Raw genomic sequence first — 14,453 nt, 5'->3', positions numbered from 1 at the left:
TTTGTATGATTCTTCTTTGCTTAATGTCTAGCTCCCTCCCTATACAACTTCCAGGAAGGCAAGGGGTTTTTTAAAATCACAATCCTGCCCCAGGTACCTGGCATAATAACTGCTGAAAGAATGAATGAATGAAACCTTTAGCACTCTCTTTAAGCTTGCTAAATCATCCTCACCTCCTCACTTTACAAAGAAATCATTTATCTTCTCCACTTACCCCCATTTCATCTTGACTTTGTTCTTCATACAGATCTCTTCCCTTCAAGCTCCAAACATTCAAATTTGCTCTTTCTAAAGACCACTCTCAACCCTCCCCTTTACTGCAAAACTTCTGAATGAGTAGCCTATACTTGCTGATTTCACTTTATCATTTCTCCAATACTCCTCAACCACTGTGATATGATGCCTACACTCATACTGCTCTAGTTTTCAAATCCAATGACCTTGTAATTTTTTTTATCCTCAACCAGTACCTTCCATCTCTATCATCTGATCATTCCTTCTTCAAACTCCTTCTAGTCTAGACTTCAGACACTGACACAGCATCTCTATTTTCCTGCAGTTCTGACCATACCTATCAATTCTTCTGCCCATTCTCTTAGCTACAACATAAGCTCATTTTTCTCCTCTTTTATCCTCTATATGCAGTTTTATTCAAGCTATTTTATTTGATTTTACTACCAACTACCTACAACTCCTAAATATTTATCTCTAACACAGGTTTCTCTGTTAAGCTATAGAACCTACATTTTCTGGTACCATTTTCAGCAGTCATCTGCAACGAGACTGATACTTCTAAACTCAACATATTTTATAGACAATTTATCTTACAGACACCGTAAACTCAACTGAACCTAACAACTTTCCTTCCTCTCTATGTATTTTCTTCCTCAAAGAAGTCTAGGATGACTTCCTGACGTAGTTAAACAGATGTCATAGAGCTGGAGGAAGACCATTAATACTATTTCTATATTAAAATAAGTGCTCAGTCTATTCCTCGAACAGTACTAATCATTTTTACAATTACCTCAGCAATACTTCGCTATAGATACTTTCACCATCTCTAGTACTACAAGCCACTATCCACCTCTCACCTGAACACTCCAAGCAGGCACCTGCTTCCAGTGTTGCTAGCCATGGCTTCCTACCCCAATCCATTCACCACATACTGACCATTTGTAAAATATAAATCAAAGCATCACTCTTACTTACAATCGTTCAATGGCTTCCAATGCTGTATGTCACTCTTCTTTCCAATAACCCCTTCTTTTTCTCCTTCCACTCACAGTATTTGCTTCCAGTTCACTTTGCCTGAAAAATTTACCTCTGATCTCTGACTCATGGTTCCTTCTCATCATTCAGGTCTCAGGTCAAATGTCACCTTCTCATTGAGGCCTTCCTGTACAACACTACTTCAAATAGCTCTCCCACTCGGATCACTCTCAATCCCTTTATCCTACTTCTTCATCTTCGCTGTACTCATTATCTGAAATTATATTACTTTTTTGTGTGTATTGTCCTTTAATAGAATGAAACTCCATTAAGAATAGGAGCTTCATAAATACTTTGAATGGATATATGAATCTTAAAGACGTACAAATCAAGGTTCAATCAGTTTAAGTAACACATATAAGGATATACAACTTATAAGCAGTGGAGCTGATATATTCACCAACTCAGGTCTGCCTAAATCCAAATTTCTAACATCTGCACCACTCTAGTAAAGTATACTGAGAATAAAAGCTAGACAGACAGACTGAAGAATATAATCAGATAGTCAGGTGGTGAAGTTTAAAACTATAAAATCAGAGTATAGTACAGGGAACTATATTCAATAGATCGTAATAACCTATAAAGAAAAAGAATATATATGTATATATAACTGAATCACTATGTTGTATACCAGAAACTAACACAACATTGTAAATCAACTATACTTCAATTAAAAAACAAATAAATAAGTGATCATACAAAAAAACCTATAAAAGCAGACCACCATTCCACATAGTGACATGTTCTATGATATGATCATGGATGTTGATGGCTGAAATGAGGTGAACAGAGGTTTATATCTGTATCATTTACCCCCCTCTCCTTGGCAAGCAGATTTCCTTCATCCATCTGCAGATGAAGTCTCTACAAATTTGGCTCAAAATTGACAGAAAACAAACGAGCTAGCCCTTGGAATCATCTTTATCCCACTTTGAATCACATGTAAAAGCAATTACCTTTCCATTGCCCAGCTCCTCAGTTGCTAGACAGATCTTCCTTACTCCCTGTCCTCTAGCCTCTTCTCAATATCACACACAGTGAAACACTACAGAAATTAATAAACAGCTGCAAGAGAAAATTAATAGCCTAACACAATCTACAGGCCTATTTGTTCTCCACAGTCCCAAATAAGTACTAAGTACTTAATGCACAGAAATAGAAGAAACAGAAGCAGCGCCAGGGGGAAAAAAGGGATGTCTTTATTTCCAAACGACTAAGAACTGATTTTCCCTATTCAGATAATTCTTCAGGAGAAAACAGTTTGTATAACATACACCCTAGCACAAACTTTCTCCTGTTGTATTTTCACCACATATTTTATCACTATGGGGTTCACTAGCACCAAAAAAGAAACCACCATGACTCTTTTTCCTTTGATGTCATGGGCTTCTCTTAAATGTTTGGTGGATAGTTGCTTTTGGAGACTACATTTGAGAATCAACAATTCATTTTTACTGAAGAAGACAAACAGAAGAATGAAACAGTTTCCTTTATGAAGCTGAACACAAAATTCTACCACATGCCTACATCTTTATTTCATTTCTCATTAACCACAGAAAAGACCACAATAAAGCAGGAAATGCAAAGTTGTTTATCTAACTTTCCTTACCAGGAGTAGCTACACTTAAGGATTCCGTACAGAAGGAAATATGTTATTTTTCCAGAACCTTAGGAAAATGGATTTCACTGCTTTTCTCTGACAGTTCAAATCTCACCAAGAAATTTTCCTTTATGTTCAATCTAAATTACTCCTGCAATAACTTAAATGCCTCTAACTTCCTCCCCACTTAATTCAACCTACACATGGTCACCAGATTAACACACACAGTAAAGCAGTGCTTTCATTGGGTAGAGTCAAATTTAACAAACCTGTACAATGACACTGTCTTAGACACTCTGAGATACATATATTACTTCATTTAATCTTCACAACAATCCTATTTGCAGGATATTTAAATAGTTTTTAAGCGTCTCCCACAAGGTATTTATTAGTTGCAGGGGAGTGGAGAATAAACAGGAGAGAAATCAAATAATATCTGACTGAGTAGTCAAAATTAACATCACCAGTGAAAGACAGTCAGCGTGTGCTTTCTGAAGTGATACCCTGAGAAGGACACACCATCAACTATGTAGTACTCCAATACAGGATCATTAATATCACACAAACCCCAAATAAGGAACACTCCACTAGAAAAGGAGAGGGGTTGTAGTCTTTTTAAAATGCCAATTTTTAAAAAAAATTTAAAGGCTGTAAAAATGTTCCATATTGAAGGAAGTTAAAGAGACATGACCACTAATCATAATACCACCTCTTAGACTGGATACTGCACTAGGAAGAGAAAAATGCTGTAATGGACATTTGACAAAACTGGAATATAAATAGCAGACTAAAAATACTGTTATTATTGCTAAATTTACTAAAAGAGATAACTGTACTATGGTTATGTCACTTTCTTCTTAGGAAATACACTATGAAGTACCTGGGGGTAGAAAGCCATAATGTCTGTAACTTATCCTTAAATGATTGTTCTCTGTAGTATTTTTATATTTGCAAATTTTCCCTAAGTCTGAAATTATTTCTAGATAAAAAGTTTTTTTTAATTACTGACATGAGAAACCATGTGAAAATGGAGCTCGATGAAAAAAGAAAAATGGACAGGGCGAATGGTCAAACAGTATGTAACTGTATGGGGGAAAATCCGAAAAGATGTATGTCAAAATACTAACAGTGAGAGGCTCCTAATGGCCAAAGATGGACAATTTGCAATATCAATAAGTTAACAACCACATGGATTAAAGCACATCAAATATGCTTAAATCTATGACTTCATAATAATACTGAAAACAACAGCAACTAATTGGTCACTGTTGGAGGACACGAAGGGACCAAATCACTATTTTCAAAATTGGTAAATAAAAAGAAAGAAGCATTTATCCTGATTTTCTTATAAAAACTCATTTGGTAGCTAAATAGTGAATATGATTTCTCTTTATTGAAATATTCCAACTAAAAAAGTGAAGGAATAATTAAGTTAGAATGTCACTATTTTACAGCCCCTAATTGACAGACTAAAGCATCAGCAGGCCTGAACACTGCAAAAAAGAGAGAGGGAGAACATTAGACAGTCTGGGTCTTCTAGTGAAGGACCCAATACCACCCATGAAGTAGGTGTCACAAAAAAAAAAAAAAAAAAAAAAAAAGAAAGAAAGAAAGGAATAAAGAAAAGGAAGAACAACCTCAAGCCTCTAAATCTAACATTAACATTATAGGAAATTTCTACAAGGCTGAAGAACATGTTAAACTATGCCACAGAAATACAAATCAGCAAAGTCCAGACTGGGAAACATGACAGATGATCCAGTTTCTTCAACAAATAAATTGCAAAGAACAAAAAAGTGTAAGGGAGATGGAGATGAAACCTATAGATTAAAAGAGACATAAAAAGACCTAACAACCAATAGCAATGTGTGGGTATAACTGTGGTCTTTATTCAAACACTCGACTGTAAAAAAGAAAAAAACATTCATGAACCAATTCAAACACCAGATATTTAATGGAATTAAGGAATTTTCTAAAATGTGATAGTGGTTTTGTGGCTATGTTTTTTTAATCCTTATCTTTTGGAGATACACACTAAAATATTTATAGATGAAGTGATACAGTGTACAAATTTGTTTCAAAATAGTATAGAAAGGAGGAAGAATGGATGGAATTATTTTTTTTAAAAATGAAAATGTTGAATCTGGATAACAGGAGCCTACAGATTGATTATACTGTTTTATGTTCTATCTACTTTCCTATGTTTTAAATTCTCCATAATTAAAAGGTTAAAAAAACAAAATATTAACAGTAGTATTGAGGGATAAGATTTTAAGTGATTTTTGGTTTAAAAAGTTTTTTAAAATATTAACAGAGGTATTGAGGGTTACCATTTTAAGTGATTTTGGGTTTTTGGTCTTTATTTTGTTTTACCTTAACACTTTCCCATAGTTTCAAGTCATCTTCACTTGGCCTATATTACTGACAAAAGCTCTGTGACAGGAGAGACCAGATCTGTCTTGTTCACCTCTACATTCTCAGTGTGCCTAATGGTACCTAATAAAAACTTGTTAAATGAATAACCTCTCTTTAGAAAAATTATATTTCCTTTTAAAAGTATGTAATACCACTAAATTCAGGGGCTATGTTATTATCTTTTTTCTGCATTGTAAACATGAACTATATTTCTTTCAATAAAGTGAGGGCCTCAAATTTTATTCTGAAATGTGAGATATTTTGAGCATAATGGACTTCTTCAGGTTATTAAAAAAAAAAAAGACATTATCAAGCCTACAGGATTAACATGTAAAAAAACATGTATTAATGCCTGGCCAAATGCTGAGAACTAAGGGCCATTCAATTCTCTTTTAAAAAAAAAGTGAATATCAGAAATACAGTTACAAGGAAGGTAAACTGACAGATTTTGGGAAACTGTTTTATATTATCAACTAAGGTTGGACATATACATAGCTAATAACAGAGAAATTTTAATCCCAGATATACATATACTCATCAGAAATACATATGAGGTAGGGCCAAAAGATACAAAATATAAGAATATCTGGAGTGGTACTATAAATGATAATCCAAAATGGAAAAAAAACTAATGTCCAGGAGAGGTAAATAAGCTGTGGCATATTCATAAAATGAGATATTACACAGCAATAAAAATCAATAAACTACTGCTATATACATCAAGTGGAAGCATCTGACAAGCACAATGCTAGGCATAAGCGGTCAGCCCACAAGAAATATTGTATAATTCCATTTATGAAAAGTTCAATATCTCAATTATACCTGAATTTATTTTGTTTCTTTTTGGGGGGTGGAGGGGCAGAGGCAATTAGTTTTATTTGTTTATGTATGTATGTATTTATTTAAATGGAGGTACTGGGAATTGAACCCAGGGCCTCATGCATGCTAAGCCCTCATTCTACCACTGAGCTATACCCTCCCCCTCAACATACCTCAACTTTAAAAAAGCTCAAAAACTGGCAAAATGTGCTCAGTTTTGCTGTGAACCTACAACTGCTCTAAAAAAAATTATGTGTATTAATTTTTAAAAAACATGCAAACTACTGGATAGTGTTGGAGTCAGATAATGGGAAAATGGGAGAGAGTAATGACTGAGAGGAAAGGTAAGGTGGGCTTCTATTTCTTGACCTGGTGATGGTCATATGAGTGCATTCACTTTGTGATAATTCAGTGACCATACACTTAAGATCTGTGTACTTTTCTATACATGCAAGTCAGCAAAAAAATTTTTTAATATACAAATACCAAATCCTCCCTGACCTTTAATAAAGACAGTCCACTAAAAGCTCCCAAACTTGAAAAATCTTTCTTTAAAAGTTAGAAAAAATAGTGCAGTAATTTCCCCACTCCAGTAGGAACTTAACTTATTCTGCTTATCCCAAGTCAAACCTAATAGTCCCAGTGGATTCTGGGTTTATATAAGAAAGGAGATGTTTTAAAGCCTATCTAGATTCCTTGGGCTCTTATCTACTACATAGATATGTACCATAAACAGGCACAGAAAAAGTACTCAACAAATATTTACTAATGATGCACAGCCCAAACTTTAAACAAACTCACATAGCAAAGTTTGAAATACACAGCACAGGTAAAATACACTCAACCTATTGGCCTAAAGAGTGCAACTTCCAAAAAGCCCACTTCTAGAAACTAAGATATTACATAATGTACTGTCTATAAGGAAGCGAACAATTTGTGACAACAGCTATCTATGGCAAGGGAAATTGGTCCTTTCCCTCTTCACTGCCGTCTGGCTCAGACAAAGCACAATCAACTTCCTGATAACATAGCTAAGCGAAAGGAACCCAGCAGCAACTCTGCTTCTAAGGGCAAGGACTACTCGAACCATGATATGATGAAAACCCAGCAGCAAGTTGTTAGCTAAGGCAGATGACAATAATGTTGAGTAAATAAGGTGAGAAGAAAGTACTTGACCTATCTCTTCTTACATCTGAAAACTCTAAAACTACTGTTTCTACTTTCTCACAGTGGTAATAAATCAAAATCTATCTTTGGAGTCTCTCAGGCTAGAATTAACCCACAATCATTAGGTGTCCTGAGTGTCCATCAGAGTTCACCTTCAAAGAGTTTCCCAGTAGTAACCATTCAGTTAATTAGATGGCTGATAAGTGATGATAAATTATGATAAGCTTTTCTAAGGGCAAGTCACAATATAAATCAACTTCCTATAGTTCTCATCACTAATGGCACTGTTATTCTGTTTTTAAAACACAAGTAATAAATGCTTAATATAGAAAATAATTTTTAAATAATACAAAGAAGTGAAACAAGAAAAGTACATGGAAATCATACATCAAACTTAAAAGAGCCAGAGTCTTTGGTCTTTTTGGTAAGCATAAAATATTACCTACTTGTGAAGGACCTGCCTCTAATGGTGGATTGCTGGCCTGAGAGATGCTGAGGCATTTGGTTTGCTAATGTGTCCAGGTGAGTGTAATTATTATACCAAGAAAACAACAATGAGCAAATCACACAGAAAGTCCAGCTGTAAAGCTGACTGGAGCTCTACAAACATAATAAAACTATCGACAAGGATGTTCATTGTAGCACTGTTTATAATAGCAAAATTATAAACTATAAATTATATACTGTTTATAATACCAAAATTTATAACAGCAAAACAAATTCTGAATGTTTATCAAAATGAAACTGGTTAAATTATGTATGCATGAATAATGGAATAGCATTTTGCAGCCATTAAAAGGAATAATTTAAATTCACATAAGCTGACAGGAAACTGCATTATTAAGTTTTTAAAAGTTGATTAATATTGTATACATCCATATACAGAATCTATATACTCATGTAATGAAATGTCTATGATGGGCAAGAAACAGTAAACCTCTAGAGAGTAAGAACAGGGAATGGAGACAGGAGAATTTTTTCCTTTTACTTCATATCCTAAACTGTTTGAATTTCTTATCATGCATATACATTACCTCTATAATAAAAACAAAACAATAAAAGCAGTGAACAAAACACTTAACAATGGTGTTGAAGCAGTGATAGGACCATGATGATTTTTATTTTCTTTTTTATACTTTTCTGAACTTTTTTTCCTTTTTTTTTTAATAGAGGTACTGGGGATTGAACCCAGGACCTCATGCATGCTAAGCACGTGCTCTACCACTGAGCTATACCCACTCCCTTCTTTTCTGCATTTTCTCAATTCTCTATGATTAACAATATACTAGCATATAGTGCTTTTTATACCCCTAGAACTATTTTTTGTTTTTGATTTTTTAACAAGTCAAGTGTGGTCAGTTCTGGTTCAAATTAGGGAGAGAAATCCACAGCTCAATTATGTGGCAATTACAAAGAAATATGAAAAGAATGAATTCTCAAAACACTTCTTTGCTTGGAGAAAGTAGTCATGAATACCAAGACATCAAAATTTAAAGGAAATCAATGATGTAGTTTACTGAAGTTGCTTAAGTGGTACTGGCTCCTATGAAAGCAAAAAGATACCAGTATTATGAGGAAAGCTGTGCCAAATATTTGAGGACAGACTAACTGAATTCTATAAAAGAGTAGTTTTTTAAGATTCAAGTCTAACCTTCCACTCAATGTCAAAATTCCTTTTACCACTCATTCAATCTCTGCTTAAAGTATTCTATGTCAAAAAAAACCAAAAAACAAAAAACAAAACAAAACAAAACAAAAAGCCTAAGTAGTCCATTCCATTTGTTAAGAACAACTCTGTTAAAGTTCTTCCTTATATTAAGCTAAAATCTAATTTCCTGTAATTTTCAATCGCTGGTTGACTCATCCTAGTTATATCCCCTGGAATCACAGTTTTGTACACAATTTTTATTTACTATTATGATCCTCTCCTTAAATCTTCTCAAAAACTAAACCTCTGAATTCCCCAAATAGTTTCTACCTTCTTCACTATTCTAATTATTCTCCTCTGAAGAAATTCTAGTTTCTCAGTGTGTCCCTTAGAATCCAATACCCTCACTGGACACAAAATTCCAGATCTATCTGACCATTACTATTATCTCTTTTGTCTGGGTCACCATGAGCCTAACAGCACAAGACTAGTGGCTAGGGAGCACACAATTCATTGCCAAATTAGTGGCACTGTTCAGACCATAAGTAATTTATGTTTAAAGGAGTTTAAAAGATTAAAGAATGTAAAGGAGAAAAATCACTGCAGATTGAGGAACTGAGGAAGTTTTCAACAACAAAAGTAGACTAAGCTGGAAAAGAATACTTTTTTTTAATTGAAGTATAGTTATAGTTGATTTACAATGTTGTGTTAGTTTCTGGTATACAACAGAGTGATTTATTTATACACATATATATATTCTTTTTCATATTCTTTTTCATTATAGGTTATTACAAGCTATTGAATACAGTTCCCTGTGCTACCCTTTTTGAAAGAAATATTTTTTTGATAAGCAGAAAAACACAGAAAGACTATCTGAAAGACTATTTCAGAGGTACAAAAGTATAACAGTGCAAAGGCGGGAATGAACAAAATTAGTGCTAGAGCAAAGTATCTCTTTAAGGATAGGCAAGGATATAGGGCCAAAAAGGAGAGCTGGAGTCAGATTATTGACAGCCCTTAACCTGCAGGCAATATGGCATGATTAAAGGGTTAAATCAAGAAATTGACTTCTTGACTGAGATATCTGAGAATAATTAAATCAAACCAGTTTACCAATTTCTGCATCAAGTTAACTGAATTTTAACTACATGGGGAAAGTTTCAAACTCAGTTCTACTCCAAGATGAACTGAAATTTAGTTGTTCTATAATGTCACTACACAGGCTTCTTGTAGAATATGAACAACGCTCCTTATCTGCCAAAATATAATGCAAAGAATGTCATTTTAGAAAGACTTATTTTGATCCATTTCTGTAAGTTTCCCCAGGATGAATACTTTGCCATTTAAGGCGAATACTTCTATACAAGGCAGCCATTTGTTTCAGTAATTAATAATCTTCAAAAGACAATGACCTGCTGGTCTCTAATCCTCCAGGTTTAAAAGGAGAAATTTGACTAATGTAACATTAAAAGAGAAAGAACTTAGCTAAATAGCAGAATTTCTAGAAAATGGAAGCTGCCTTTCATTTAGAACAAATGAAAACAGTCGCAGCTCCTTCTCTGAAGTTTAAGTTCAATTAAATAGGAATTTCTGGTTTAATAGAGCTCCTGCCTGAAAAATCTTTCATAAGGGCTAGCTCTGTAATACGGTATAGCAATAGAGATTTAAATTGACCAAGAGACATTGCAAAACCCAACCTCTCCCAAATCCTGCTACTCAACAGCAGGGATCTAAAGGAATAAACAGATTCCCAGCTGCTGAGAGAAAAAGCAAAGCAAAATTCTCATTAATGAAAAATCAACCATGAAAGAAGAAAACTTCTATGTGTTTCATAATCCCTGGAAATAGCCAAATCCATTCTGAGTTAATGCAGATTTAACAAAACAGTAAAAGAGAACACAGGAAAGCAGGTCTGTTTGCCAAAAGCTGGGGGAAACACTTAACAGTGAAACCACAAACAACAATGCTTCTAATCCACAGAGCCAAAAGAAACATGAACTCTATCCAGTGAAGGGTACTAGGAAAAGGTTCTTGGGGATAAATTCTCTCTCACTCACAATCAAGCCACCTTATCCCATCTTGTTCAACCATGACAGGCTGTAACTTGAATTTCCCAGGATGAAATTCAATGGGTAATCCAAACCCTGCTTCTTCTGATCAGATAATCTCTAAAATCACAGTCCTTGCATTCATTCAAAACCAGCAATGAGCTTCTACCATGTCAGGCACCTGGAATACAAAAACCATTCAGAAACAAGTCTCTATCCTCAAGGAGCTTACTGAAGTCCATGCACCTCATCTCAAATCCCAAAGCTTGCCTTGAAGTACCTTCGGTGGGTCAAGCGTCCTCAGTGGAAAAGCAGCAAAGGCCTTCACCTTTAGTTACTGTGATAGAAGCTGAGTAAAGAAGTAAATCATACTTCATATGCTCTGCTCCAAAAGGAGCGAAACCGACACACCCTTCCAAGTCGAATAAGAGAATAATCTTAGCCTAGACTACACGGAAGGCGCAGGTGACAAAGACAAGCAATAGAGGGGTGCAAGCTAAAAAATACACTGTAAGGAGGTATGTGACAGCTGTACCACTCACTACACGTTCAAAGCGTGATAAAAAGAACCTGCTACCACTAAGCCAACTGTGGCTGTACGGTGCAGGGAGAAGGAAGAAAAGAACAGAGGACTGCCTGCTGTTACCAGACACCAACTCTCCGCGGTCCCTGGCTCGTCCACTTTCGCTAGAGAAGAGCGACAGTCCCTGTTTAAGAGGATCTGGGCCTGCCAGCCAACACTGTCACACGGCCACCAGAACGGAGAGGTAACAGCCCCTCAAAGGAGCATGAGGAAAAAGAGAGCGGGAAAGAACTCTTTTAATGTTTATAAATGAGTTAACGTAATTGTTCCGTGACGCACGGACTGGAAGTGAAGTTTGGAAAAGGTGTTAATCCAACGCCCACTGGAGGCTCGTAGAGACCCCTCCGCGCCCTCCAACCTCAATCCGCGCACTCACCGCGCACGCAAAGCAGCGACATGGCCGAGGCGCCGGCGAGCCTCCGCCGAACCTCCGCCGCGTCGCCGCACCCGGCCGCTCCTTCTTTCCTCTCAGCAGGTGCTCCCGCTGCTCCCGCTATCGGCCTCGCGGGTCTGGCCGCTCCTCATGGTACCCGTCGCAGGCAGCGTCCCGCCGCTGTCTCGGACCCGCTCCAATTTTCACCGTCTGAGCCGGCCCCGGATAGCGGTGAGTACCGGGCGGCAGGCGGGAGACTGGGCGCGGCACCGCGGCGCCATCACTGGGAGGCAGGAGCGAGCGGGACTCCCTCCCCTCACTCCACTCGGGATCCGAGAGAGCGCCGGGAGGGAGCCAACCCGGGGTGCCCCGCCTCCCAGCCAATCAACTCACGCCTAGTCCGCCGACCCCGCCCCACTACGAGCACATAGGAGGTGGAGTCCCCTTCCTCTTTCCTTAGTGAAAGAATGAAGGCAGCTCCGCCCACTAATACGGCTTAAGGCAGGGAGGGGCGGGTTTCCCCCCCTCACCTGTGCGAGGCGGGAATTGAAGCCTTCTGCTCCTCCTACATGGGCGTGGCTTTCACCCAAGAACAGATTATTTTCATTGAAGAATTTCCATTGGACTTCCTTAAAGAGTCTGTCCCTTACAGCTGACGGAGTACCTACCTGTAATAATTTAACAAGATAGTACCAAACAGCAAGTAAGTTTTAATTAGCAGCTACGAAAAGAAAAAAAAAGCGTAAAGTAAAATGTCTGGAGACCTCAGTTCTTTTCCAGACCTTTTTTCATGCGCTCCATTGTATTTCCAATGTCTGTAATACTGCCTAGTATATAGTAATCAGTCCGTAAATATTTACTGAATGAAGGATGGAGGGATTAGATAGTCGTTTTAAACTGAACACTTCTGGCAAGATGATGTATATACATGCAAGGAAGTGAAAAAGACCAGAGCGGAAAACAGGAAGGTGCATAGTATGATGAACAGATCCTAGTATGATGCACAGATCCGATGCCTCCTCCAACCCAAAATTAGGATTTAATTGGTTTGGGATAGAGCTCAGGCATCGTATCTTTTGAAAGCTCCCCAGATGATTCTAATGTGATGCCAGGGTTGAGCACCATTAGACTAGATGCTTCCTCAGTCCTCATTAGCCCAGCTCAAATTTCCCCGTTTGCAAGCACTTGGCTCAGTAGGATTCTGCCTGCCAGACTTGGGGACGGTCTATTAAATAAACAGGGTCTTTGCCCTCTAAAAGCAAACCTAGTTACCATATGATTCCTCTCGCTGGAATAGGTGCTATGAGAGAGTGACGCTCAAAATGCTGTAACTACGAACCTGGAGAAGGAAAGAAGACTTGATCTATCCAGTGTTTATCCAAATTTGGAGGAATACCCTAAGGAAGATTTTGAGCAGGGCAACTCAGCCAGCCTAATCAACAAAGAAGCCTGACCCTAAAGACAATAGGCAATCTCTGGGCTGCTGGAAGTTGAAATACTTAGCTATTTAGCCCAGCTGTTCTAAACTGCAAGAGCCAGGGACTAAAAATGTGTTGAACTTCTGGTTTCTGGAACTGACTGAGAATAGAGACAACAAAAAACAAACTTCTTCTCGAACCAGGGATTCTCCTAGGGGATGCAGTGGCCAGCCAACAAAGGATGGAAAGTCACACCGCCCTTGAAAATAGCATAGAGGAGTGGGAAACAACCTAATAAAATTGTGAAGAGCATGAACTTTGGAGCCAATCAGATTCACCTGGTATATTATCTATTGTCATGTGACAAATTACCCCAAAATTTAGGGGCCTAAAACAACACTTATCATCTCACAGTTTCTGTGGGTCAAGAATCTGGGTATGGCTTAATTTGATCCTCTGATTAAAGGTTTCTCCACAGTCTGCAATTCAAGTGCCATCTTGACTGCAGAAGGATCCACTTCCCAGCTCACTCATATGACTGTCGTCAGGACTCAGTTTCTCCGGGACTCAAACTGACAGCCTCAGTTTCTTATTGGCTATATGGACCTCTCCAGTATGGCAGCTTGCTTCATCAAAGCATACAACCTGAGAAGGCAATAGAGTCTACTAGCAAAACAGAAGACACAATCTTTTGTAACCTAATAATAGAAGTGACACCTCATTTTTTGCTGTATTCTATTCAACAGAAGCAAGTCATGCTTAAGGGAAGGGGATTACACGAGGACATGAATACCACCCTGCAGCAGGATCACTGGGGGGCCATCTTAGAATTCTGCCTACCATACCTGGATTTGAGTCCTCGCTCTGGTATTTGTGACCTTGAGCAAGCTATGTGACCTCAATTTCCCAGGGAATAAATAATAGTACCTACTTCATAAGATGGTTTTGAGGTTTAAATGAGTAAATGCATTTAAATTACCTGGTACATACTAAGTGCCCCATACATATTCATTATTACTTAGATTGTGGGCATGAGAGGGGAATGTGGCTGGGAGGTAGTAAGAGACTAAGCAGAGCAGGAGTCATTGTCTGAGAGTTGTGATGTAGGCTCTG

The 14,453-nt window shown here is 37.5% G+C and overlaps 1 protein-coding gene across 4 annotated transcripts in view; it reads right to left on the bottom strand.

Moving 5' to 3' along the window:
• The window catches only part of UNC13B (unc-13 homolog B), a 167,043-nt gene extending 154,766 nt beyond the window's left edge, over positions 1 to 12,277 (bottom strand). For 3 of the 4 annotated variants that reach the window (XM_045515180.2, XM_045515181.2, XM_045515182.2), the window contains exon 1: positions 11,926 to 12,277. In XM_045515180.2, the coding sequence (XP_045371136.1) occupies positions 11,926 to 11,947 (22 nt within the window). In that variant the 5' untranslated portion in view covers positions 11,948 to 12,277. The remainder of the gene's footprint in view (positions 1 to 11,925) is intronic. The other variant, XM_010952825.3, reaches the window with a different exon arrangement.
• Between the last annotated feature and the right edge of the window lie 2,176 nt (positions 12,278 to 14,453).

This window comes from Camelus bactrianus, chromosome 4 (assembly GCF_048773025.1).
Source record: "Camelus bactrianus isolate YW-2024 breed Bactrian camel chromosome 4, ASM4877302v1, whole genome shotgun sequence".
Lineage (NCBI taxonomy): Eukaryota > Metazoa > Chordata > Mammalia > Artiodactyla > Camelidae > Camelus > Camelus bactrianus.
The sequence above is the reverse complement of the archived record's forward strand: the minus strand, read 5'-3'. Positions and strand labels throughout refer to the sequence as shown.